Here is a 26,737-nt window from a genome sequence, read left to right on the forward strand (position 1 = left end):
GATAAAGGGCTTAAAGGGCACATTTTTACATAGAGAGCAGCTTCTGGACAGCTTATAAACCTCTGTCCATGAGAACATGGCTCCGGGATGCTCACAGGAACAAGGTGACCCACTCCAGCTCTGATACCATGGCAGGAAGCTTAGAAAGTGGCAGCCAGCATCAAAGATAGTGACCAGGTTATAGGAGAGGGGAGCTGCACCCCGAGCCCCACTGAAGGCCAAGGTTACCAGGAGGCACCCGGAGCCCAGCAGAGACAAGGAGAGGTCAGGCCCTGCCTCTCTCCAGGTTTCTGAAATGAAGTGCACAGAGGTGGCAGCTACCTAGCACCTCTGGAGTCGTTCCTCCCAGGTAAGTCACACCTGGAAGGGCTCTTTTGCTATACAGACCATCGAGTCTATAGCACTACGAATGGCATGGTATCTTGCACCTAACAGTGTCTGGTAGATACTTCCTGATGTAATTTTCAGAGATGAATACTGTCAAGAAGTATAATCCCAACATCCTATAAGAACCACCACCTTGGCCTGTGACAAGTGAGAACTCAGAAATGCTAACTTTGGGGGGAAAAAAAGAGCATTAGTATTTTTTTTAAATATCTTTTATATCATTGTATATTCCCTGTAAAATTCCCACCACCAGTTCACCCGTGAACCTTCACCATAGTCCCTTGTGAGAGCCTTAATATTTTCCTTGGAGGTTCTGGTACTTGAAGTGTCAAAAATCAGTCAAACTAGAGGCATTTAAAACTATGAACTCTGCAATGCAAGGAATGCTTCCCTTTACTAAAGTCTTTAAGAAGATGGTGAAAGGGACAGCAACTGCCCTTCCCAGTTCCTGCTGGAGAGAGCAGGATTAGGAGCTAATTAGTACTTAAAGCAGAACTGGGAGCAGAGAACCTCATGCATTCTTGTTTGTCTACATTAACAAGATGAGTTAACCTTTCCTGAGAATGAATTAACATTCTTTCTAAGAATAAAATTGAAGTGAAAAATCCATTTTTGTTCAATATAAATACAAGATGGTTAATAGGAGACAAATTATGTCTACAGATAATACCTGCTATATAAGCCAAAGAACAGGGCCTTCCTGGTGGCCTTGGAGATAAGTCTTAGCGCTAACACTGCTGTGACCTGAGTTCGATCCCCTGCCAGGAAGCTAACCCACATGGCACAGCAGACCTCTCCTATCTCACCCACTGCTCCCCTCAGCAGTGTATTTCAGTAGATGCCCCTGTTCTACTCCCCACTCTGTTTCTGGTGAATCCTCTCACCCCCACACCTCTGGCCTAGACCCCAGTTCTTGTATGCATAAATAAAAATAAATCTTAAATAAAAAAAACAAACCGAAAAACAGACTCTTTTGTCCTGGATTATCAGCAAAGATGTGACAGACAGTACTGGAGAGAGGGCAGGATCTGAAGAGACAGATAAGAGATATGGACTTGGTAAGGGACATAGTGACAGGGTTGATGGCAGCATGTCCTAGGGATTGTGATGACATCAGTAGTCCTGAAATCACCGCACCCAGAACCTCTGTTCTCCAGGGCTGGCTTATCTAGATAAATTGTGATGAAAAGCCCACAGATTTTTTTTTTTTTTTTTGAGAGGCAGTAGAAAGTGAAGAAAGAAACCCTAGATTCAAGTGGCTCTGTCACCCCTGCTGTAAGAACTTTGACAACTCTACACAATTCTACACTGCGAAGAGTATTTTCTACTCTGCCTGATTCAAAAGATAGTAGTGAGATTATTGAAGGACTATGAAAAGAGATGAGCAGTTAATTATTACAGAATGCTTAGTACTCATGCCATTTTTGATAAGGTTTAATTTTCAAGATGCCAGGTTCACCCATCTGCCCAAATTAAGCACCATAAAAGCGATTTCTGAGTGATCAACCTCTCTCAGAGGCTCACAGAAATTTCTGAGAGTGTCCCAAAGTATTGGATGTTAGATGTTTCCTCTTCTTTCCTTTCATGAGAATCACTGCTCGCTTTCCTATGGTGCTTTGGAGAAGGGGTTTCCTTCTTTTACTTTCATCACAGACTCCATGGGGACACATCTCCTGTTTCTCAGAATACATGGGCCATTCACCAGCTCAATCAAGTGGCCTGTATCCCTTGTATTTTTTTTTAAATCTTCCTAGGAAGTTCCTATGATACTACCTTAATGAACTGTTGCAATAATTAACAAATTTCACTATATGAAGGCTTTCATTTCTCTTAAGCTTTAGTATTCCTCTTGGCCCAATTACTGAGTTTGAGAGGGGCGAGTTATCACACAGTCTAGCATGATGCTCAGAAATGGTTCTGTGACCTTGCACCAGCCTGCTAGCTGGACTCTAGCACTGTCCTCCAACGGCTGGGTGATGTTGAGCCAAGCTTCTCTGTGCCTCAACTCCTCACTCACCTTGCCCTTTAAGCCAGTTTCCTCCTCTGTAAAAGGTGTGTGACAATATCTTCCCTACTTAAAGGCCACCAGCTGCTGGGTGACTTCAGAACATTTGTGCTGTAATTACTGTTTATTTACACATTCTGGACAGAGGAAACCGTCTCTCCTCTAGCATGGAGAGCAGTCCTAGTACATAAGCAAGGAAGCTGAAGTAGTAAGTTTTAGCCAAAATTTTCTAAGGCAAATTTTCTGCAGCTGCCTAAAATTCCAAGTCTTGGGAAGTACTTTTTATCTCCTCCCTTCCCTAACACACCAGTGTCACGAAGAGGGCAGCAGGGGATGGTCCTCTGGACCAAGGACCGGGAAACTGAGACTAAGTTAGCTTTTAATTCTCAACATCCAGAGTGCAGTCGGCCGTGGTCGTGAGGAAACATCGAGCGGGCACCAAGATGCCACTCCAGGCTCCACTTCTGCCCGGTTTTCGGATTTTTTCCTTTATCCTAGCGCATAGGGTCTGGCTGAGGCCCCGACAATCTGCAGAAGTGACACAAGAGCGAGCGGCGCCCAGGAGTGCTCACAAACGCCCAGAGAATCGGCGGTGCCCGCCACAGGCGCCCCCCGGCACCTCGCAGACTACGGAGAAGCGCCGACCGGCTCAGCCCAGGTGGAGGTGACGCACCTGAAGAGGCGTCCGCGGCGGGCTGGGTGGAACCACGGCGGTGGAGGCGGAGGGGCGCGTTGAATCACGGATAACCGCAGGCAGCAGCGCGGGTTTTGCGCCACAGAATCATCGAGACCTCTCGCGCGCGAGGGCAGAAGCGAGCCCTGCCCCAGGACGGCCGTCGTGGAGGACCGCAGCCTCCCGCCCCTGCGCGGTGGTTGGTTCCAAGCTAAGATGGTCGCGGCGCCGCGGGAGCTGTGGGCAGGAGCCTGGACCTGTGGGCGGGGCGGGGCGGCGGGGCGGGGCGTGGGCGGGGCCAGGTGCTGGGCTGCCTCTGCTTGTCAAAAGGCAGCCGCGGAGCCCCGGACGCCCGGAGCGCGGAGCCGCGTGCCCACCAGCCGAACCAGGTGCGGACCGGGGGCGGCGGGGAAGGAGTCCCAGGACCGGACTGGCTCGGGGTGGGGGCGTCCGGGGTACCGGGCCCGAGTGCCCGGTGTGAGCACTGGCGTCTAAGTCGCCAAGCAAATCTGGCGAGTGAGATCTGGGCTGTGGTGCCATGAGGCTGGGGGCACTGAAGTCTAAGAGCTGAAAGTTCGCTCCAGGATGGCAAAAGGAGCAGCGACCTGCTCGATGCTCAGGCAGCCGAGTGCAGGAATGCTCTGCTAGCACAGTGCTCAGCACTTGGGCAACGAGAAACATTTCTTTCCTTTCTCTGTCGGGCTCCTTGGCTTGGAGCGGAGGAATAAGATGGGAGAGACTGGCGGCCGCTGCGGCCGATAGCACTGAGGTCTGCGGTGGAGTGTCCAGCCTTACTAACGGGTAGGACCCAGGTATGGTCACCTGCGACAGTGGAGTTGGACCTTTTAAGTTGAGGGTTTTTTTTCCTGTTCTTTTCCTTTCTTGACTTTATTTTTTAGACACCAATAATTTTAAACCTAACTTGCCCTAATGTTCTGGATTAATTTTTTCAGAAGACTTGTCTATGGATATCTGGAAGAACTCAAGGGCAAGCATCTAATAGACCGGGGGCTCAGGGAGTAGCTTCTGTTTGGGGAGTGAGGCCCCACATCTGAGTGTGTTGGATGAGGAGTATTTAGGGAAAATATCTAGGAAGGAATAACATGTGGTCTCCTGGGAGCAGCAGACACAGTACGTCCCACCCCCCATGGAACGCTGAGACAGAGACCCCTCATCCCGAGCTGGAGGAGTCATGGGTCTCTGAGCACAGGCCCTTCCCGCATCTCCTCCTCCTCTTTCTCCTCCTCTTCCTCCTCCTCCGTGTGGTGAGTGAGTCAGCCTCCTGTCTGGGCTCAGTTGCAGCCAGAGGGGCCAGAGCCCAGGCAAGCACTTGGGCAGGCATTTTCTGAGCATTGCAGAAGCTCTCCTGGGCAGAGTTCAACTCTGCTCCGCTCCCTGCTGGAAGGCTATCTTCTTCATGGTCAGCGGTGGCAGGGCCAGGGTTTTGGGCACTCAACGCAACTATGATTATGGAAAGGGGTGGATAATTCCTTCTCCCAGGATTAGGAGTTGTTTTCCAACGCTGCATTTTTCAACTCTTCCCTCCATTTTACCCCAGTGATCTCGTTGGCAGCCCATCTCTGTCAGTGAGGTGTTTGTGCAGAAGAAGTCAGGAAGGTTCTGGGACAAGGGAAGTCATGTTGATGTCAGGGAAGGTTATAACCCAGGCTGGGAAGTGGGGATAGTTTGCTGAGGTGGAAATGGGATGACTGGATACTGGAGCCTCAGCTCTATGAAATGAGTGTTGTGTGTTGGAGAAACTTCCTTGTTCATCCCCTAGTGCTAGAGGGGATCCTGGGCCCATCTGAACTATGTCAGGACTGGTATGCAGCCAAACCAGGAGGCAGTAAGGCCACAAATTTCTCTCTGGCTTTTGTTTTGGTTCTCAGATCCTTGAGTAGAGAGTGGCCCTAGAGACCATTGTCCTCCACTCAGTGGTTTCTCTGGATGCATTTGAGAAGAATCCATAGCCAGGCTGACTCAAACTGCAGAAAGCTGGGGAATTCATGTCTGTGCTCTGCCTGTGTCCCGCGGCTTTGGTTTGACTGGTCCCAGATCAGCCATGACTTGGACCTTCGCAGAGCAAAAGATTTGAAAAGAAAGAGACGAAGACAGGAAGCTTTCTCTGCTCTTCACATCTCTCTAGCTAAGGCAGCATTTGTGTATAAATCTGGTGCTATTCGGGGTGCCCTGGTTGTTGGTATTCAGTCTCCCCACCGCCCCCATTTAACCTCAGATCTGAGCTCTTTTGGGGATTAAATCCTAGAAGATGCACCAAAAGGACCTCCTGGTTCCCCAGGTTCTAGTCCCTGAACAAATAGCCAGTGTCTTCTAAGCTTAGAGGAAGGCATGGGGCGTAGTGGGCTTGATCAAGTGGTATCCAAGACAAGAGAGAGCGTTCAACTCAGTCTTCACTATACATCCTAAAAAGGCAATAACCATCCTGGCTGATATCTGCCTCTAGAACATTTGCATTGAGCTTGCTATTACCCAGGTCGAGCGGTTGTGTTCTAGTGGCCAGAAAGCCAGAGTCAGGAGCACTTGGAAATCTGAGCTGGGATGATACTTTGGTTTGTTGCTGGCTGGTATGCACTGTAAGATTCCAGCCTTCAACTTGCCCCTGCTGCAAGGCTGTTCTAGAAGCAGGTAGAGGGGAGTAAGTAAATGACAAGGTTTGATTAAGAGCCTTATGTGTGCCCACATGGTGCTTGACCCCTTCAGGGATGACAGGAAGAGAACCCACAGGATGACAGGAAGAGAACCCATGTCTCTCCCCCAAGATGGTCTGAGCCCCAGGGTAGACAGCAGCTCATGCCCTCTTCGGCCATTACTGTCCAGCTCTGAGCGTATCCAACTGGGCCTCACTTTTATTTAGGCTTTTTCAATCCCCTTGATCCTCTCTTATGTCAGTGCCCTGCTGGATGTGCCAGAGAGTGACCATATAATTTATTGGCCAAACTTTGAGAGTGGAAGAAGGTGCTATTAATGGTTATGTCCAGACAATATACATAAGTTGAAACTGTTCTGGGAAAACTGAAAGTTAGTCATTTTAGTGAGCTCTTCTCCAAACCTGGAGGTCACAGAAAGGAAGGTGGCAGGGGGCAGGTGGGATGTGGGGTGATGAGTTAATGAGTAGGGGAAGATGGTGGTGGAGCTTAATGGTGAGGGGAGATGGGGATAACTTAATTCTGAGGGCAGGTCAGCACCCCAGCACCCCAGCCTGCTCTCTGGTGTTATCAGTCAACTCCAGGCTTTTCCCCGAGGGCAACACTGCTCCCAGCCTACCACATCTGGGACTGGTCTCACCTTTGGTTTTCCTGCCCAACCCCTACCTCAGACAGGGATAGGGCACCCTGCCAACTCCCCTTTCAGCTCCTCTGGGGGAACTGGGGTTTATAATGGAGCCAACACTGGGTCTCATGCTTCTTCTTCCCTCCTCCCCATATCTGCAGCCTCTTTGTTTTATCCATTCAGCATCCCAGACCCCCAGGGGCTGCATTATCCCATAAGCAAGTCTAGCTGTAAAGGAAGGGGAGGAAAACTGTTGCCCCTATGGATAAAGGATACAGGTCTCTTATAATCAGGTTCCCAGGAGATGATAGCAAAGTAGAGGTCACATCAGAGCAAGAGACGGAGTCAGTTCCCTTGGACACTGGCATTTGACTCCCAGTCTGGTCAGAGTATTGGGGAAATGGTCTGGGGTGGGGACAGATGGTTCTTGCTCAACCCAAAATACAGACGTTGCTGGCAGTGACTGCATCCTGCGTGGTGACATGTGGAAGAGAAACTGCACTCCCTTTGGGGTGCTCAGTCCTTGTGGTCATGGTCCAGATGCTCAGGACAGGCTCCCTGGAGAGTCCCCAGAGGTCCAACTTGTGAGTAACTGAGGTGCTGGTGTGGAGAGGGGGCACTCCTTGGTGCCTCTGACTATTCTGGTAGGAGGAAGTCCCTCTCATCACCCATAAATGAAAAGGGCAAGAGAAGACATCTTAGGAAGTTGCACCCATTGAAGTGACTCATGAGGAGTGGGTAGGGAGCTGAGACCCCCTGGCTTGTAGGGGCACACAGGGGGTGGCTGCTCCGTAAGGGGCAGAGCAAGAGGCAGAAGCAGCCATGCCCAGGGAGTCTGAGTGTGTGTCATGCTATTACAAACCTGCCCTGCAGGTCCAAGGAATAGACCAAGCAGTGTTCCCAGACCAAATGCCACACAAAGTCCCCATTCTGCGCAGGGGAGAGTCCTGGTCCTGAGCAAGGCGTGGGCAGCTGCACTCGCGGGAAAGCAGAGTTTGGGCAGGACCCAGCAGTGGCTCCCTGGAAATGCTGCCCTTGTAGGCCTCTATGACAGGTTGAAGTCTGAGTGTTACGCAAGGCATGACATTCCAGGCACTGAGGGGTACCCATGAGACCCAAGGCCTTGCCAGTGACACACAGGTCCAGTGTGTGCCACCTGCTGGCACTGGAGTTGCAGCTCCAGGAACAGCTCCTCCCTCCACTCACTTATCCAGGTGCTGCTGGGCGCCTGTGTTTGCAGCCTCCTGCACCTGCCACAGCCACGCGATACAGACCACGGTCACTGTCACACTTCTGTTACACAGAGGAAATGGAGGGTTGGTGGGGTTCAACAACATGTCAAGGAGAAGACTCCTGCTTGGGTCTGTCTCACTCTAGAACCCTGTCACCTCTGCATTCCCCAGTAGCCACAGGGCATTCAGGCCATGCCGTGTACATAATAAGCCTGAAATGAATGCGTGTGAGTGACAGGGTTACATTACTGACTAGTTGGAATAAGTTGACCTGAGAGCAAGTTGGCTTTTTCAAAGGTTACTCTGGGAACAGTGGCCTTTCAGCTGGAGGCTCCCTTTGTCAGCACCCACAGGCCTCGGAGCCTCTCCAGCAGCCTTGGGTGCCTTACTGGGGTAGAAACAGCAGATAAGAAGCAGAGAGAGTTAGCTCCTTGTGGACAGATTGCCTAGGATGGAATAAGGTTTGAATGGTCTGAGAGGTAAATAAGAACACTTTTTCTATTTCAAACAAGCCACTTTATTGATAAACTGTGCCAAGTGCACCAAGGGAAAAAAGGGCCATTTTCCTACTGGCCAGCTGGAAACTGTTCTCACCATTGCCTCTTTCTTCCTGGTTATCCCTCAAGGAACACTCCTGGAAGGAGAAACCGACTCCTCTCATAGCCCTGACATGTGGCCCTTTAATTCTCACACCTCCTCTTTGGTGCAAGCCACTATTATTCTTTCCAGCATGGATGTGGGGAAACCAAGATTTAAAAAGACTCAGCAGTCTTCCTGTGGCGGCAGTCAAGCATGGCTGCTCTGCAGGGCCTGCTGGCCCTCGACCGGCAGTCCAAACCGCTTCAAATCGCAGAGTCAGAGACAAGAGGGGAGGAGCGCACCCAGCCCGCCCCCTCAGCTGTGGTGCCAGGTCCCTGGGTTTTTAACTGAAATTTCAGGGAGTGCTGTCAGGAGCTGTTCCAGCAGCCTGGTGGAGAGGCGAAACACCCACAGGGTGTTAGACAAACTCGAACTTAAATCCTGATTTTGTCACTTTCTAGCTTGTGACCTCGGGCAAGTTTCTTAATATCTCTGAATCTCAGTTTCCTTATCTGTAAACTGGGAATAATAATAACTCCCTTGTACAGTTGTATGAGAATTAGAGATGATATAAGTCAGGTTCCTGGCATGAAGCAGGCCCTGCAAAGACATGTGCAGACAGCCATTCAGTAGATACGTGTCGAGGGCCTACTGTGTGCCAGATACTATTCAAGACGCTGGCAATTTAACAGTGAGAAGAATACTCTTTCAATTGTTTTCAAATTTGTTAGCCCAGAAATCCATCGTTGTGACAGGCCCTCTATGTCCTGGCACTCAGTCCACTAAGTTGATTTCTCTTTCAGTCATTTGTTAGCTGATGAACTTGAGAAGTTATTCATCCTCTCCAGGACTCAGTTTCTTTGATTCTTTTTGTCTATTGTTTTTCTCAAGCTGTGGAATGTATGGGACGCGCCAGAGCATACAGTATGCTCACGTGTACAGAGCCACGTGCTGTACCCCGCGCCCACCACCAAGGTTCAGAGCAGAACATTTACTGCACCTTAAAAGTCTCTTCCTCTTCCCATTTGCATCACCTTCCTTACTCATCACCCCATAGTAACTGCTATTTTTAATTTTAGTTCATTATTGTTTTGCCTTTCATTATGCTGTTTCATGTATGTACACATCACAAAACAATATATTGTTTAGTTGTGCATGGTTTGGAGTTTACATGTATGTGTGTTTCCTGAGATGACTTTTCTCACTCAGGGTCACGTTCCTGGGGTTCCTGCGTTGTGTTGCCTGGTATTGTGGCCCTTAGTTCTCACAGTTCTGTATCGTTCCATTGTGAGACTATGCCATGATTTTCACATCCTCCTTTTTTGGTGGAATTTTGAGTTGTTTTGGGGCTATCAGGATAGTAATTGTGGGAACATGTGCTTGTTTCCTGATGCATGCATGGGGACACTGAGGGCACCCCTAGGAGCAGAGTTGCTGGGCATGGATGCCCACGTTTGGCATTGCTCTACGGCACAGAACATTCACCCCCTGTTAGCAAGGGTAAAAGTTCTTATTGTTCCCCATCCTTTTAACATTTGATACAGACTTCATGTCTAAAATGACAAAGTTGTACTAACCTTTTGAAATCCCTTTTAGCTATAAACATCTGTGTGTTGTCCACCTAAGCTCTTGGTTTCTGGCTTCTAGATGTGCTTCTGCGATTGTTATGCACAGGTAACCCCACTCATGCCACAGGCTGGTGCGGAGCCCTGGCAGGGTCTCCAGGCAGGCTTGAAGTCCTGCTCTGGGCATCCACTATAGTGGGTGAGTGGTTCCAAGGTTCCATGTTCTCTCCAACACTTGGCATTCTGCTCAGTTCAATCAAGAGCCCGGTGGTAGCTCTGAACACATAGTGGGTGCTCAGTAATGTCCACAAATTGCATTTTTGTCAAGTGGGTTGGAAGGGATGTACATTTTCCTTTGGCACTGATTTTGAGAAAAAGACATGGAAATATCAGAACCATGTATGTCTAGCTAGGCAGAGTACATGAGGTGGGGGACAGGGATGGGAATTATTTTTGTACAGGCCTCATGATCATTTGTGATCAGGTAACGTAAACTGAAGTGTCAGTCTCCACTGACCAACTGTTCAGAGGACTTGTTCTTTGACTCTGATTTATTGGAGAAATGTTGTGTGTCGGGGCTGGGCAGAGGGGGGGGGCAGTTAAAGGGTGTGTCCAGAGGACTGTGGGAGAGGGTGTGTACAGAGAAGGTACCATGTGGAAAGGGGCACAATGCCCACAGAGAATCTCCTCACTCCCAATAACCACTGACTTGTAGGATTATAGGCTTATAGGTGTCCCAAGAGTCAGACACCCTGCTTGGGGATGCCGAGTTTCAGAGGCGTTAGATACACCCTGTGTCCTTGCAGCCAAATAAAAGCCAACTGCCCAGCCATCCAGCTTCCCACAGAGCAAAAGAATGTGGCTAGGTGTGTAGCTACATGGGCCACCCCAGCCCACAGTCCTGCACTTACCCACCCGGTCAGCTCCTGTGACCGGTGAGCACCTCTGCCCCGGCCTGGTCCCACTTTTTCTTCAACTTTCCCCTACTCCCAACTCCGCCCGGTGTCTCTTTGCACCAACTTTTGACCCTTGTGAAGCTAACATATCTATAATAGCTAGCAATTATAAGCCAGGGTTATTTTAACTGACTCTGTTCAGGCACTATGTTAAATGTTTTTGATATACTTTCTCATTCAAGCCCCTCAACAGTCCTATGAGGTAGATAATATTATTATGCCCATTTCACAGAACAGGAAACTGATGCTCAAGAAAATAAATTTCTTGCCCAGAGTCATCAAGCTCCTAAGTTAGGTTTTTCTATGACCAGGATATATTCCCCTTCCTCCCTGCCCTGAACTCTACCTTCCTGCAGTGTGCTGGTGCCTCAGCTTACTCTCTGCTCCTCCTGTCTGAGGAAAGCTGGAGAAGAGGCAGCAGGTTGTGGCAGTGGAGAGCAAATGGGGCAGTTTTAGGCTGGCCAGGATGATGCTGAAAAACACCTCCAGGGCAGAGTTCTTTGTTCCAAATGGCTCTGAATTTTCGGACTTGTGCCAGGGGCGGGAAGTTACTTCTGCCCAGCCTAATTTTTGGCAAGCAAACCAACATCTTGGGTGCCATGATGCTAAGAAGTGGGGGATGGGCTGCCTCAGGTAAAATTCCATTATAATGAACTCCATTTGAGATCTGAATGGCTTTGTTGACACTGAATTATGTTGAACTGTGTGCAGTGGAAGAAATCAAGAATGCAGGCTTAGAAACTGGAGGTGAAGTGGAGCTAATTTGCCAATGGGTCTCTCAGTGAAGCTCCAGAAAGGTTTGCAACCTAGTAGAAGGAGAGTCAGATGAGCCTCTCTGAATGCCAAATTCCTGATGGTCAGAGAGGGCAAGAGGGTGGGCCTTGTGTGTAATTCTACCTGAGGATGCATGGCTGTTCAGCTGTCCACTTCCCCATGTGCTGTGAGCCCCGGAGGACAGATCTGAATCCCATCTTTAAAGTGTCGCCATCAATCTAATACCCTACAAATCACAGATTCAAGCACTAAGTGTTCATTGGGTGGAGGTAGATAATTGGCCAAGCCCACTAAGCCAGAAAGGACAGCTAAAGCGCAATTGCTCTGTGTGGCTAAACCATCTTTAACAGGCAACTCACATGCATTCTTCCCTGTCATTTCCCCAGCTGTATAGTGCAGGACCATGTTGAGGTCCTTGCATGTTCCCTCTCTTAATTGTCACTGACCTATGAGATAGATATTGCTCCAGTCACTGGTCTGGTCACAAAGCAGTTGGCAGGAGGGGAGTCAGGTTTTGACCCAGGCAGAATGCTTCTGACCATGTACCCTGACCACAGTGCCCCACTGTCCCTGTGGGTTGCTTCTGGGAGGCCAGGGCAGGTGGGAAATGAGTGAGGTTGGAAGAATGGAAGCCTATGGAAATGACCGAGGGCGCAAGCCTGGCCTGGAGAGATGGTCCTCCCTCAGGCTAGCAAGCATGCCACTAGAACTGGCCCTATGTGGCCAGATTAACCCATTCTTTAAAGTAGGTTGTACATATTTTTTTTTCAAAAATGAACTCTTTGTTATTTTAGATATTGACAACTAATTAAAAAAAGTTGTGGTGGTGGGCGGGATGGTGGGTTAGGTTTGGCCTGCAGGCCCCTGGGGAGTCCTCTGGTGGGTCTTACATATGTGATGACCTGGTACTTGAATGGGAGCAGGACAATCCTTGCATATATGGAATTACTTATGAAAGGTTCGAAGGACCCCCTCAGGGCAGCACTCCAGGCGTGATGACACTGGACATGCAGTGTGTCTCTCTGCTGCACAATGAAATCTTCCAGTCTAAAGATACTCCACGTCAAACCCTCTCCTTTCCTCTCTCTCTCCCTCCTGCCTCTCCCACTCTGTCTTCTAGCAAATATTTTCCTATTGGTATTAAAAGGAAACTTCTGTGTAGAAATAAAAAGGAAACTAACACTCAAGGAAAGGGTTTTTAGGCCAAAAAAAAAAATTGGAATGGATTTGATAGGCAGTGAGAGATGCTTATTAAGCATGATGTAAAGCCTTTGGGCTCTCAAAGGTTGTGAGGACCTCAGGCTTCATCTATACTTCAAAATGTTTTTTCAGTCTTCTACTTTCCCCTGACTTTAGCCCACCTACTCTTCCACTTAAGTACTTGGGGAAATAACAGTGAAATACTGACATTTTTATAAGTATAATAATTTTTACGACACATCTTAAGTATTTTGTCTCAGCTGATGCAGCAGTCCTATGAGGCTCACAAATTGGCTTAGATTGAATTCTCTTCTGAGGCTGGGTAAACAGCAGTGTTTTCTTCTTCCCTCCATGCTATAAGAATGAAGCCACCACAAAGGACTGACCATTGTGTGCCAGGGGTCCTGCTCTGGTGCCCTCACTACCCCTGGCACCCACATAGGGCATGTGGGGCAGCCACTAAGTCCTAGGCCCCTGGGGTTTGACTAACGTCCTGCTCTGGGAGTACAGTGTGGACATGGGCAAGCCCCAAAATGATGGATGGCCAGGCCTCCTCTCCTTGTCTAAATCTCCTCTCCTTCCCTGTCACCCTGAGCTCTTGTTCCCAAACTGGGCAGCAAGTAGCTCACCCTAAGTAAGCTTTCTCATCTCTGTTCAGCTTCATCAGAGCTACTGAACAGCCTGTGCAGGCTTAATTTTCAGGTCAGGGGGGGTTCTGGGAAATGTAAGGGGTGGAGGAGCTAAGGGGAAACAGTGGGTGGAGAGACTGTCATCTCTCCCCGCTGTGGGCACAGCACCCGCCTCCTCCCCTCAGTGCTGCCCAGAGGGCAGTTTGAGTGGCAGCAAGGCCTGCTGCCTGGGTGCACACACACACACACACACACACACACACACCAGCTAGCGGGAGTAGTTTCACCCGCATCTCCTTTAATTGAGCCAAGGCCCTGAGACGGCCCTTCAAGTTCCTTCTTAGTGATGGGGGGAAGGGCCGCCGACAACTCACTGTAGAGGTGAGAACCAAATGGTTCTCCAGGAAACCCTGGCCTTCAATGCCACCGGCATTGAAAATGATTTGTGCAGCAAATCTGTTCCATCTTTGCCTCTGGGTACTAAAGAACACAAGGAAGAGGAAGATCCACGGACAGGGATCTAATCCCTGTGGAAGGATAGAGCCTGGAAGAGGGACTAGAGCCTGGACCCCAGAGGTTAGGACAAAGACAGCTACTCATTCCACTTTGCACACAGCTCAGGACACCTGGGCTTAAAACATTGGAAGAAGGGGAAGGCTGGACTTGTGTGACGGCCAGCGGTGAGTGTGGACATCTGCACATAGACGTCTTTGGAGCACTGTGTGTGCCTGATGTCTTTCCTTAGCATAGTTCCTGACAACGAGGAAGTGAGAGAGAGAGAGACAGGGGTGTGCCGAGTGGCCAGGTGGGGCCAGCTTGGGGACGCACTAGCTCTGTGGTCCCTGCAACCGTATCTGGTCACCCTGAACAGATAGATGCACCCTGGACTGGATGCACTCTGGGCGGGGCTGGTGATGTACAGCTGAATTGTTCATCAGCTTCCACCTGTACTTGTGAAACCTTTTATTCCTCCTGATGGTTTTCTCCTACAAACATATTTTTTCCCTAGTCATTTGGGTTGAACTTTCTAGAACTCTCTCCTCAAGTTATCCCTACCAACTCAATTGCCACTGGTCCTATTTCCAGGTAAAGGATTCCCCCAAAGGAGTGTCAGGTCAGGAGTCCAGCTGTGCACAGGCTGGGGCCTCAGCTGTGTGCAGATGAGGCCTGTGGCTTCGCTGACCCTGGGATCCTTTTTCAACGAACCAGTGGGACAGAGGCCTGTTTTAATATTCTTTCCAAAGTTTAAGATCAATTCAAGTTGAAAGGGAATCTGAATGGAGTCTGAAAGTCTTAGTTTCAAAATGTCACTAAAATATAGTTCATTGTTTTCAAGACTCAATGGGTTTACTAGAAAAAGTACTTGATAGAGGTAAGGATGGAATCTACTTCCTGCAGGTCTTTAGGATGAGAGTGGAGGGTTGGTTTATCCCTTTCTGGTGCCCTTTCTTTCCAGCTGTTCTGAACTTGCTACTCTGCCTCCAGCACACCTCTTCCCTTTTGCCTCTCAGCCTTTGCACAGGTGGTATTACCTGCCTGGAACCCTCATCCCCTCTTCACCACAATCATGTTAACTTTTGCATCCTCCCTGTCTCATTTGAGGAGCTGGGATGTGTCCTCCTCTAAAGGCTGGAATCTCTACCTCACCCTGCGGGACTCTCCGTGCCCACCTTACAACTGTGCCACCTGCGTCTTAGTATGGATCACACTGAAGCATGGGCTCCTGCCTGTCTCCCCCAGTGGACCATAGGCTTCAAGGAAGCTAGGTCTGGGTCTTGCTTACCATTGTGTCTCTCACTTCTAGTGTAGGAACTACCTTGTTGCTGCCTAAAACTAGGCAGGGGCCACTGTCAGAGACAAGGCGCCAGAGGCCAGAGCCCATATCCACTGTGGTGGGAGCCAAGGAGAAATGCTGCAGCCTCTCTGGCCCCCCAAGGGGTCTCCAAGAGGACTATATGAGAAGGATAGCTGGAATCCTGGCCAAATGAAAACCTTGGAAAAGCTCTTTAGGGGGAGAGCATTTTGAATCTGAAACTGAGGAGCAGCCAGTGTCATCTTGGGACGATAACTGCCACATTCTAAAATAGGTGGGAACCTCGCCTCTTGCCCCATGCCACGAGGAGCTCCAGCATGCCGTGTCCACCCCTTGCTAATAACCCTAAGAAAGGAGACCTCTGGGTTAGTCAGCCCTCCTGGACTGGAGCTACCTGCTAGAGAGTTATCCAGGCTTGCCTGTCTCACTGGGCTCTGGAACCCTTCACTGAATCTGACATAGGCTTCAAAACCTAATTCCAGAGCACTTGGTCTTCCCTGGCCTCTGAGAGCCAGGGGCTGTCTGAAGTCCAGGCCCACTGAGCCAGAGTCAGTCAGTGTCCAGGCCAGGACCACTCAGGCCTCCCTGCTTCCAGAGTGACAACAGCCTCCTGGTTCCAGCCGAGTGGCATCTGCCTCAGTCTCCCAGCTCTGCCTTCTGCTGCTGGAGTGGTGGATGAGGAAGCCCACTGCCCTGCTAACAGATGGGGGCATTGTGGGCTGCTGACATTCAGGTCCTACCTGGGGATGAGCAGATGGTTGGCAGATGCAGGACAAGCCCTAGATGATGAAGAGGGGGAGGCACCGGTGAGCCAGGGGAAGGCACGGTGATGGAGAGGAGGGCTTCGTGACCAGTGGCAATGTGAGAGGCCACCCCTTAACTTCCTGGTGAAAGAAAAGTCCAGGTTTATACCTCACCTCTCTGTATGTTGGAGAAGAGATTTGAATGGTCAATTTCTCCCCACTCTGAGTAGCCAGATTTTTGGAAGCCATAGTCAATGGGTGGGGTAGTTAGTTTTTTTCTCACTTCAGCAGAAATGTGGCTTTTTGGGCAATGTTAGTTCAGGGTGCAGCATTTAGGACAGTGAGCAGGCTTCCCCGCCACTCTGCAAGTATTCTTGTTTTCCAGGCCATGGTCATACTTATACCAGTTACAGCTCTAATAACGTGAGCTAATTTAAAGCGTCCAGTGCACCAGGTGTGGCGTTGAGTACTACGCTGTCATTGGTCCCCACTACAGCGCTGTGACCCAGGTACTATCGAGTCCCTATTTGTAGGTGTGGACACAGGATAGGCTTTGGGGGATGCTAGATGGTAGGTAGCCAAGAGTATCAGGCTGGCATACGTGGTTGTATAGGTAAGTGGGGGATCTGATGCCAAGAATCCCAAATATCTTGGAGTTGGCAGGATCTAGGGCTCAGGAATGACTTGGGAGAAAGAAGTGGCTCTCCTGTTGCCCTTAGGGCTTAAGAAAATGAAGGAAAATCCCATGTAGCCTATTAATCCCAACTCTATCAGCCAGCAATAGCAAGGGTTTGGTCTCCCTAGAAGACTACACTCACTCCCCTGTATTCCTGGTGCTTTCCTGTTGGGCTGCTTTGGTTTCTATTCTTTGGTCTCCAAGTCACTGGACAGAGCCTCTTTATCCCATCAAGTGTGACTGACTCCCCAGGGAGGTACCCCCATCCTAGTACCCTAGGAGAGCCACCCACAAGTGGAAAAATTCAGGCAGGTCAGGACTCTAAAATATCCCCTGACTGTCTTCAGTCCTTGTCCATTTCTTCAGGAGGGAGGCTGGAACCAGGAGCTAGAGGTGGTCAGGCGGTAATGAATGCATTAGCCCTGCCTGCTGCTGTGTTTCTCTGCAACGACTTGTGAGGATGGAGCCAGTATGACATGGCCGGGACCCACTACTCTCTCAGGTCACACTATCCCCCCAAAAGCTGCTTAGGCTAATGGTGAACCATTGGGACCTGGCCAGGGCGGGGGCGGGGGGAAGGGGTGGAGAGGCACTCTTCCTTGTGTGACCGCGGACCAGTCACTTCCCTCCTAATGGTCTGTTTTTTCAGCTCTAAAGCCAGAAAGACTGGGTTGAAGCTTATTGAACATGCTGATTCCCTATGTTCCGCAGGCTGCTGTGGCTGCCCACGCCTTCCGGTAGTGACAGAGCATGGCCTGCCTGTTACCTGGAGAGCAGTAATCAACCTAGCAATCTTGTTGACAAAGCTGAGGGCAGAGTTTCCACTGGAAAAAAGCAGCTTGTAGGAATAATCAATAAGAAGTGGAAATATATCTTAGTAACCTTTGTATCTCCTACCCTACTGTTAGTCTTCGTGGGTTCTGCCTCAAAGTTCTGCTCAGTTCCAAGTAGCTACCAGTGCTCCCCAAAGTGACAGGATGGCCTTATGAGTGGCTAGGAGGGTGGGCGTTTGTAGCCTGGTTCTGTGGGTGACCTGCTAAGTCCTGATAGTGCTCGGGGTGTCAATCTAAAGCTTTTATGAGGTGATGTACATACCTCAAAAGGTTTATTAAGAATCACCTTTAATAAGGAGCAATTCTTCCGGAAACTACTGGGTGATCGGCCATTTAATTTCCCATGATCAGTCAGTCACTAAGGGGTTAGGCCCACCTTTTGTGTGTTCTTAGTACTGGGGGCAAGCATCCCCAGAAACAATTGAGCCAGAGAAAGAAGAGGCAGGAAGTCTTGGTGGAGCCTTCCAACCCCTTCCATGAGCCCTTTTCAGGGTCTGGAAACTGTTCTAGGTGAAGGCAGTGGAGGCTGACACTGTTGGCATTTACCACCTTACTAGGTGGGAATTATGATAATACCTGGGAGGTTTATGAGGTCTAAATCAAAATTAAATGTAGCCCGGGCTAGCTTCCTCTGCAACCTCACTCACATCATAAACATCATAGATTTTTCTGGTTTCTTTTTTTTTAATGACAATTTGCTGGTAGGTTTGGAATTGGCCTTCTTCCTAACTTGCTACCATGTGGTAGCCTCCCCAGGCTGTCCTCCAGAGACTTCCCCAGAAATGACCTAGATGGTTCATCTTCAGTGTCTGCAAAGAGTTGGTCTTTGAAAACCACAGGGGCTGTTCCATCCATGTGTGATGAACCTTCTAGCATAGAGCCCCCAAAGAGAGTGGGTGGTTGCGGGACATAGTTCTTGAGCAGAAAAATAGTAAAGAATACTAGAGTAGAATATTCAAGAAGGGATTTAAGATGATTGGGCTAGATAAGTTTGCTGTTAAGATGTTCTGGGGTTATTGGTATTTACTGAGTTTTACTTTGGGCATCATTTCCAACTGTTCTTACCCATATTTAAAATATTTTTTGTGTGGAGGAACTGGGGGAACGGTGGGGTTAAGACATTCTTTGGCAAATTCTACTTATACAGTACACTTTCCTCTTCACTTTCCCTTGTGTTCACTCTGCTTCCCCTCAGTTTCTCCTGGGAGGCAATGCTGAGACTGGAAAAGGCCCATGTTGGGAAGGCGTAGAAGTCAGAAAGAGCACCACCGCTGGCCTGATGTTGCGGATCCTGTGTTACACTAGAATAAAGAGAATGTAAATAAAAATTGAGGGTGTCAGACAGTGTTCAGCACTCTACGAGTGGAGGTAAAAGGATGATGAAATGAAAAACAGCAAGAAAAGGGAATGCAATTGAACACGTGGGCAGCTGTGGCTGGCGGGCTCGGGCCTACCAACGCCCGGGGAGCCCAGTGTGTGGATAACTCTGCCAATTCTAGGAAGAAGAATTTTCTCTCCCTCTTCTGGGAAATCATGCAATTTTCCATTTCTCTCTAGGAGTGGGAGCGTGAGCCAATGTCAACAGTTTTTTGAAGGCCCCGTTTTGATCAATCCAGCCCCAACCTGGCAGAGGGAAGCCCCTCTCCTAGTCTTCCATTTTTCCATGGCACCCACTAGGGGCCACATCACTCATCTGAGGGTGAGCAGCCCCACTTGCACTAGCACAGATGTTGGAGGCCCTCAAGGGAGCAGAGAGCAGGCTCAGTGAGGGAATCTCATTTCCGGATGATGATGGGAAGTCCAGCCTTGGGGGTGCACACCTTCACAGCTGAGAAAGACCTTCGAGGTCAGACTCCTACCTGCTGCTTCTCTGGCCAGGGTCACGGTTTTACCAGCTGCCGGACTCCTGGGAGGGACTGGTGAACATGGTAAAGTGAAGCCAGCGGCATTTCCATCTTCGCCTTCCCAGGGCTCTACCCCAGCACCCTGTAGCCACCACCCCACGAGGCGGTCCGGGCTGAGATGCCGCCAGTACAGAAGCCATGGGAACGGGTGCTGGTGTGAACCGACAGGCAGTGTGTAGGAGAGGCAGGGCTTGTGGCTTTGATGACTGGAAGGAACATGTTATCTTCTCATTTCTTGCTAAGACAAGGTCAGACAGAGGTTTGATGTGGGATGCAGACCCAGGACGACTGGAAGCCAGGGGCTTTCTGCAGAGTTGAGTTCCTCCCCTTCTGCTCCTCGGGCACAGTGCTGGGGGCCAGGTATCTCTAAGGCAGACCCAGGAGGGGGTGCTTGGGGAAGCCCCAGCAAAAGCAGTAGGATGTTGTATGTACTCAGAACATGAATTGGGGGTGGGATGGAGTGTTGCAAAGGGGGAGGGATTAAGCTCTTTTTTCCACTGATCCTTTTTATTTTTTCTATAGTCTCTTTGCCTCACTTTCCATGCCCCTGGACCTGTGCCCTTAATGTCAGATAATCTCTCCTAAAGGGACCCTCCAGTAGAGCACATTCACATGGGGAGGGGAGTGCTGTCTGTTGGGCAGGGTTTTCCCTGATAAGAGGTGCTGATGAGGGGAGCTGGCTGAGTCATGCCACCCCCAATCTTAGGAGCCTGAGAAGGAAAAGCACCATAGGCTCTTTCCTCATGACCCGGGCTTGCTCTCTCCATCCTCTCTGACTCAGTGGAGTGAGGGCGTCAAGGTTTAGGATGCAGGAGATGACTGAGCTCAGGAAGGCAGCAGAGTGGACTCAACCGCCTTGGTTCAAATGCAGGCCCCAAGACAATCATTGTCTCTGTGCTTTCGTTTTCCCACGCCTCAAATAGGGGTGATAACAGTACCCGCCTGACAAGGCTGTTGTAAGGATTAAATGAGTGAGCTGATGTGAAGAATTTGGAGCAGGGCCCAGCACGGAGTAAGAGTTGTCTGCGCTGATGGTTATCATGGGGAGGGAGGCGTTGGCAGTGGCGAGGGCAACACTTGGGCGCTGCGGTCAGCCTGTCCTAATTTAGCCCATGTGCTGCCACTTGCTTGGACCCTCAGCAAGTCACTGGAAATGTTCTGGACTTTGGTTGTGCCATCCATGAAATGGGATGCTCCTTCCTCATCCCAGGGTTAGGAAGTTTAAGTGTGCAGAGCTTGGCAGCCTGACACAAAAGAAACTCTTTCATAAGTTCAAAGGTGGTTGTCCACCTGGACCTCATGTCTGACTTCTGAAAACCTCAGGGGCTGAGGACATGAATGTGATGGTCCTTGCTATAACCGCTTGGCTCTCTTACCTCAGTCTTCTTGAGGAAACAGCAGGGAGTCTAGGAGATTGATAAGGCCATGAGGTAGAATCCAGAAGAATAGTTGGTTTGGGGGGTCTTGGTAGTACAAGCAGGGGGAAGTAGTAACATGCCTGTCCCCTTCAGGTGTGCCTCCACCCACAGCCTTGGGCGTGGGCCAACCCAGCTCAGATTCTCTCTGGGATATTCCCTAGGGGCTGGCAGTATCCCAGCAGGAGGCACCCGGTCTCCACGGTCTCAATGGGGCTGCAGTCCTAGAATGGGTCTGATTCTAGGAGGCCCCTTAGGGCCTTGGTGCACCCTTCCCTGCCTAGTCAGGCTACTGGGAAACCAAGAAACCAAAGATGGGGGTCTGGATGTTCTCCACTGGGGTTTGGTTTCAAGGCCTTTTGCCAGGGTTCAGGGGCAGGCACTTCATACCTATTACCTCTCCAGCCACCTTCTGTTGGTGTCAGTGAAGGGTGAAGGTAGGCGCTGTGTGTGCATATGTGTGTCTAAGTGTGGGTGTGGATTGAAGTCAGGAGGGTGAAGTTCTGCCAGCCCCACCTTGGTGACCTGTTATGCCACCGAGACTCAGAGTCTGGGCACCAGAGTCGGTTCCCTTCAGCCTTCACTGAGGCCGGGGGTGTTGGTCTGTCTGGGGAAGAGCTAAAAATGGCAGAAAACATCCTGTTTGATGGCAGTGTGTTGCTGTATTTAACCCCTGAAGCGCCTGCTCCGCCTACACTCTGTCTCCACAGACAGATCCCAGACACCTGTCTTTGAAGCCGTCCCAAGACGCCAGGGCCCCAGGCTGCCATCCTAGCCTGCACAATCCCAGCTCCCCAAGGCTCTTCTGTGATCCTGCTTGGGGCAATGGCCTCCCTCCCACCCTCAGCAGCTTGCCAGGCCACCCTCTGGCCCTGCTTTTCTCTGTACCCCTAAAATCTGGGGTGGAGGACACTGGGGCAGTAGAGCTCCCTTAGAAAGAAACCCTTCCCTTGACCCCCTCTACTGTGGAAGGAGGAGGACCTATAGCAGGGAGGCTGTTCCACTTGCACACAGGCTGGCGGCTGACAACTCCCTGCCTCAAAGGAGGGCTGGGTCCTGGCTGCCTCCTGGCTCCCACCCCCTCACCCCTGCCAGTGATGACATGGCACACCTGCCTCCAACAAGTTGACTCTGTCAAGCTTTCAGTCCCTGATCCACGGACTGAAGTCCCTAGGAAGAGCTGCTCATACCCACTCGTTAGGCTGGTAGAAGGTTGGCCCAGAGGCCAGTGCTGAGCTGAAGCGATAATGTCTCCCTTTCTCCATTTCAGAGTCCTTTTGGTCTGAAGTGTCTGTGAGACCTCACAGAAGGGCACCCCAGGTTGGACTCACCAGTGCCCCTGCTCCTTCAGGTGGGTGTCTCCTCATCAGCCACAACCTTTCTATCTTTCTGGATTTGAGGGGCAGGGGAGGCCATAGGAAGTGACTATTACCTCGACTTTGAAAATGTGGGTCCATGTCAGCAGAACCACAGCAGCCTGCAGCTGAGAGCCGCGCCATGCTGGCGGTGGTGGGGCTCAGAGGGGTGCTCAGTAGGGAAACCTTGGTATCCCCAGGCTGGCCTGTAGCAAGCCTGAGTTTTCCTATCCGGCTGCCCTTCCCCTCCCTCGCCTGCCCTCTGCACTTTCTGCCTGTCACTGCTGGGAACGGCAGCCCTCGGCTGACAGATTCCCGGGCTGCTTCTCCACATCTGAAGGCTGATCCCGGTGCTGGCTTCTGGGTAGGTAGCAGCAAATGACCCTCAGCAGGGCTGAGTTTTCTCCCCACGCAGCTGAGATGACCCTGTTCACTGTGGACCTGACTGCCCTGTCTAGTCTTCTTTTCCGGCCTGCCCCAGCCCCTGGCTCCTTCTCCTCACCCCATGCCCGATGCCATGATGCCAGGTTATGGTACTCGCTGCACCACACAGCATAACATCAATTTATGGAATTGCTCTTGGGACTGATTTGACTAATATTCTCCCAAGCTCTCAACTCCCATGCACACATGTTCCAGACTCTTTATTTCTTCTCCCCACCAAACCTATAGCATGCTGGGTCTCCCGCACCACACCAATTCTGTATAACGTCACAGTGACCAAGAGCTGTGGCATCTCAGTGACCTGAGGTGAAGCCACAGCATCCTGGACAGTTTCTCCTGTTGCCCCACTATGGTCTTGGGCCTCTGGGAGCCCTGCCCCCCTCTTAGATGTGTGGCATTCTAGAAGCTTGGAGGATTAGCCTGATCTTGGATGGGCTATAGGGACAATGTTGACTGTTGACAGACCACAAGTGATTTTCCTTCTATTTTTGTTTTAATATATGAAATGTTACATATATAAAACATTTATTATATATTAGTATTATATATATTTATATTTATAGACAGGGATATAAAACATAAAATAATGTTTGAAGGAGATACCATATAGCTACCACTCAAAGAAATAGAATATGGGTGCTACATAAACCTCTACAACGCTTCTCCCCAGTTTCACCCTCGCAAAGGTTTCTATTCCTTGTTATTTTTTTCCAAAGATTTATTTGTTTGTTTGTTTGTTTGTTTGTTTATTTATTTATACAAGCATTGGGTATAGTCAGAAGCATGGGAGGGTGAGAGAATTCACCAGAACCAGAGTGGGGAACAGAACAGGCAGACCGACGAAACACACTGCTGAGGGGAGCAGCAGGCGCAGCAGGAGAGGTCTGTGCTGTGCTCCCTGTGGGACCCTCACCGGCATTCAGGGATCAAACCAGTGCTGCAGAGGCTGCTGGCCGCTTTGTAGCCCAGTGCTCAACCGCTGCGCCACCAGGGGAGGCCCTCCTTGTTATTTTATTTATTTATTTTTTTTTTGGACGTCTCTCCTCCCTCTCTCTCTAACATAGCTTCACAGTGTCAGCCTAACTGTAAAAGACACACGGTGTCTCTATAATATGAAAATTCCCAGCAGCACAACAGCTGACAGAAGTCAGAGGATCTACTCTGTGACCACGGTCCCCATCCTCTGGGACTGACGATGCCCTGCTGTCCCTATCTGCCCCATTTCCTTTCCTTGACTTGAGGGTCTCTGAGGGAATTTTTTTTAATTAAGTATTCTGTGCATTTCATGATTGGAGTTGCTAGCGATGCCGCAAGGTCTGGGCTCTGCTGAGCCTCATTTGTAAAGAGAGTGATAATAACGGCATTTACCTCATTGGGGTGATATGAAGATAAAGTGAAATAAGACTCTAATGGCTTTGGCAGACCTAGTTGTGAAAAAGAAAGTTGGAGTCTTCCAAGGGTCTCCCAAGCCTACCTGCCTGCCGCAGCGTGGGGCACATGGCACCTGGGGCTGCAGGGGTGGGAGGGCATTCGGTCCCTCCTAATTGATTTCCTCTCTTTTTCTTCTGGCCTGAGGGCCCCCGCTGTCTTGGGCAAAGGGACCAGTATGAATGGGAAAGATCCCTGTAGGGACTCAGATATAACAGGGAGGCAGCAGGGTTTGAAAGCATTTTAGGGTGACTGAGGTGCCCCCACAAGCAGCTCCATGCTGGTGACAGTCAGGATCACAGCTGCAGGCAGAGTAATAAGCACCCCCTTTACTTAGGTGGGGTGTGTAAGTAAGCTGCTCTTTCCCCCAAACTTTTAGATTTTGTTCCCTCTACCTCCTCTTCTCCTTTGGTCAAGTGTAAAATGTTCAGATAATAATACCAATCTGACAGACGCGTGGACAGATGGACAGACAGAGAAAGGGCAGCAGGAACGCAGGCCTCTTAGTGCTGTGAGGAACAGGGGCTGGAATGACAGGGCTGTGATTTCAGGAATTAGTTTGTTCTATCCCCTCATCCTTAAGAAAGTAGGAACTTAGGGGTTCTCCCCGTATGTGAATTCTGAGCCCCTTTTCTCTTGGAAGGAGGCACTAGGCAAGAGAGAGGCCCCTGACCTGCTGCAGCTCTGCTGCTGAGGAGGAGCTAAGAGCAGTGCTGTGCATCTCGTCATCCCCATAGCCCTTCTCACACCCTACAGAGTAAAACGCCATTCCAGGTGAGGACAGTGGGTCACAGAGAGGCTAACGCCTCACCCCAAGCAGCAGATGCAGGGCATAGGCAGATTCGCCCTTAGACATGCAAAGAGCAGCTTCCCCACCTTCTTGGGTCAGGGAGCCCTGCTTCTGTGTTGGGGGGTGTCAGCTGGGATGTGGAGAGCCCCCAGAAAGAGGATACCAAGGAATTCTACTCAGGCCTAGGCCCTGAGGGAACAGCCCAGCTCCACTGAACTTCCAGGTAGATGGGCTGCAGCAGATGCCTCCGGCCGGCACTCACTGGGCACCTGCTGCTTTGCAGGCATGGAGGCCATGGCAGCCAGCACTTCCCTGCCTGACACTGGTGACTTTGACCGGAACGTGCCCCGGATCTGTGGGGTGTGCGGAGACCGAGCCACAGGCTTTCACTTCAATGCGATGACCTGTGAAGGCTGCAAAGGCTTCTTCAGGTGAGTTCTCCCTGAGGGCAAGCAGGTGGGGGAAGGAAGCAAGGATTCCCCTGAACAGGACCCTTGCATTTCCCAAGTCGCCTTCCTTGTCATGCCTCTGAAACATGCCAGCTCTCATGGATATGGGGGTGGGTGTGGCAACCAGGTCTTAGCAGGGGGATCTTCTTCCTCCCCTTCCCTTAGCTGCAGCTGTGTCCTCTGAGCCCCCCGGAAAATTCTTTACTAAGGTTGCTTTGTAGGTCCCCATCTTTCCATTACTCCTTAGGCCCATAGCCTCTGCACTAACCCTGTGCCCGTCCTCCTAACTGGTCAAGAATCCCAGTTCTCTGATCTGAGAAAAAGGCATATGCTTGGGGAAGCCTGAGAATTTGACTCAGAACTTGTCCCCCCACCCCCTACCATCCAAATCAAACTGTTCCTTGGATCCAAGGAAACCATGCCCCATGTTCGGCTCTATTCTTAATCTGTGCTCACATGTTCACCTGTGGTTTGCTTGCCCCAGTTCAGAAAGCCAACCTCAGAGTGCCCAAACTATGCCGGTGATGCACCAACATTCCTGTTCAGCTGGTCCATTTTCTCCGCGGCAACCTCTTCTCCTTTTATGTGAGTCTAGCATCACAAGTGCATAAGGTACTGCATAGGCCAAAGGAAAGATGTCCCCATTCAGCGTGTGAAGGATAGGAAAGGGAAAGTGATAGATTGCAGGATGAGACAGGGAACCATGAGAAATTAGCATTTGACATATAAGATTGAGAAAAAGAAAGGAAGTCCTGGAAGAAGGAAGCCACCAAAGAGATTTTTATATAATGTCTTATTGGAGGCAAGTAAAGGCCCAGGCTTCAGCCATTAAGAGAGGAAAGAGGGAGTCCAGAGGAAGGTCTGCCTGGTCGCCTGAGCTTTGAGGTCATGGGCTTGGCAGAGTGCATTGGAGGGGGGACCTAAGTGGCCTTCTCCCCCAGTTCAGGGACTCCTGGCTCCTTACAATCGTGACTCCTGACTCACCTGCCCTCTGTCCCAGGAACTAGCAGGCCTTGAGTTTCATTGCCCTGAGCAGTCGCTGAGCCTCGGGGTTTCTGTGGGTGCTAATTGCCTGTTTGGCCTGGCCCAGTGGCTGCTTGACTTCCTGGCAGGATGCTCCCATCTTGGGGAACCAGACCAGCCACATCGCTGGCTCCAGGTCCTGTTGCCACGTAGCTCTGGCCCAAAGCCTGCACTTCCTGTGGGGTGGGCCTTCCAGAGCTGGGCTGTGTGTCCCAGGGGCCACTTGGACCTTCCCTGGCAGGACCTGGGAATGGGGAAGCTGGTTTCTGAGTAATAATAGAGAAGGGGTCTGGGAGCCCATAACGGGGCCTACTTCCTATCATTATATCAGTCAGAAATGTGTGGGCAGTAATGCTGACCGTCCCATTAACTAACTGCATGTCCTTGTTCAAATTCTCAATTTCCTTGTTTTGGTTACCCCAACTCAGCACACGGGCATGTGAATATCAGACCCTTCTACTATGCAGAGTGAATCTGAGGGTCAATGAGATGACATGTAAAAGTGCTTTCAAAAAAGCATAAAGTGCAATATAAGTATATTGTTTTTGAATCTGATGTGTCGATACTGATGTC

At 50.3% G+C, this 26,737-nt stretch overlaps 1 protein-coding gene across 1 annotated transcript in view; it reads left to right on the forward strand.

The window, feature by feature from the left end:
* The first annotated feature begins 3,414 nt into the window (after nt 1-3,414).
* VDR (vitamin D receptor) overlaps nt 3,415-26,737 on the forward strand; it is a 57,360-nt gene continuing 34,037 nt past the window's right edge. The window contains exons 1-3 of the mRNA XM_037514160.2: nt 3,415-3,454; nt 21,946-22,026; nt 24,976-25,123. Coding sequence (XP_037370057.1) covers nt 24,978-25,123 — 146 coding nt within the window. The 5' untranslated portion in view covers nt 3,415-3,454; nt 21,946-22,026; nt 24,976-24,977. The remainder of the gene's footprint in view (nt 3,455-21,945; nt 22,027-24,975; nt 25,124-26,737) is intronic.

Source organism: Talpa occidentalis, unplaced genomic scaffold, assembly GCF_014898055.3.
Source record: "Talpa occidentalis isolate TD23 unplaced genomic scaffold, MPIMG_talOcc4v2.1 talOcc4.16, whole genome shotgun sequence".
NCBI classification, from domain to species: domain Eukaryota; kingdom Metazoa; phylum Chordata; class Mammalia; order Eulipotyphla; family Talpidae; genus Talpa; species Talpa occidentalis.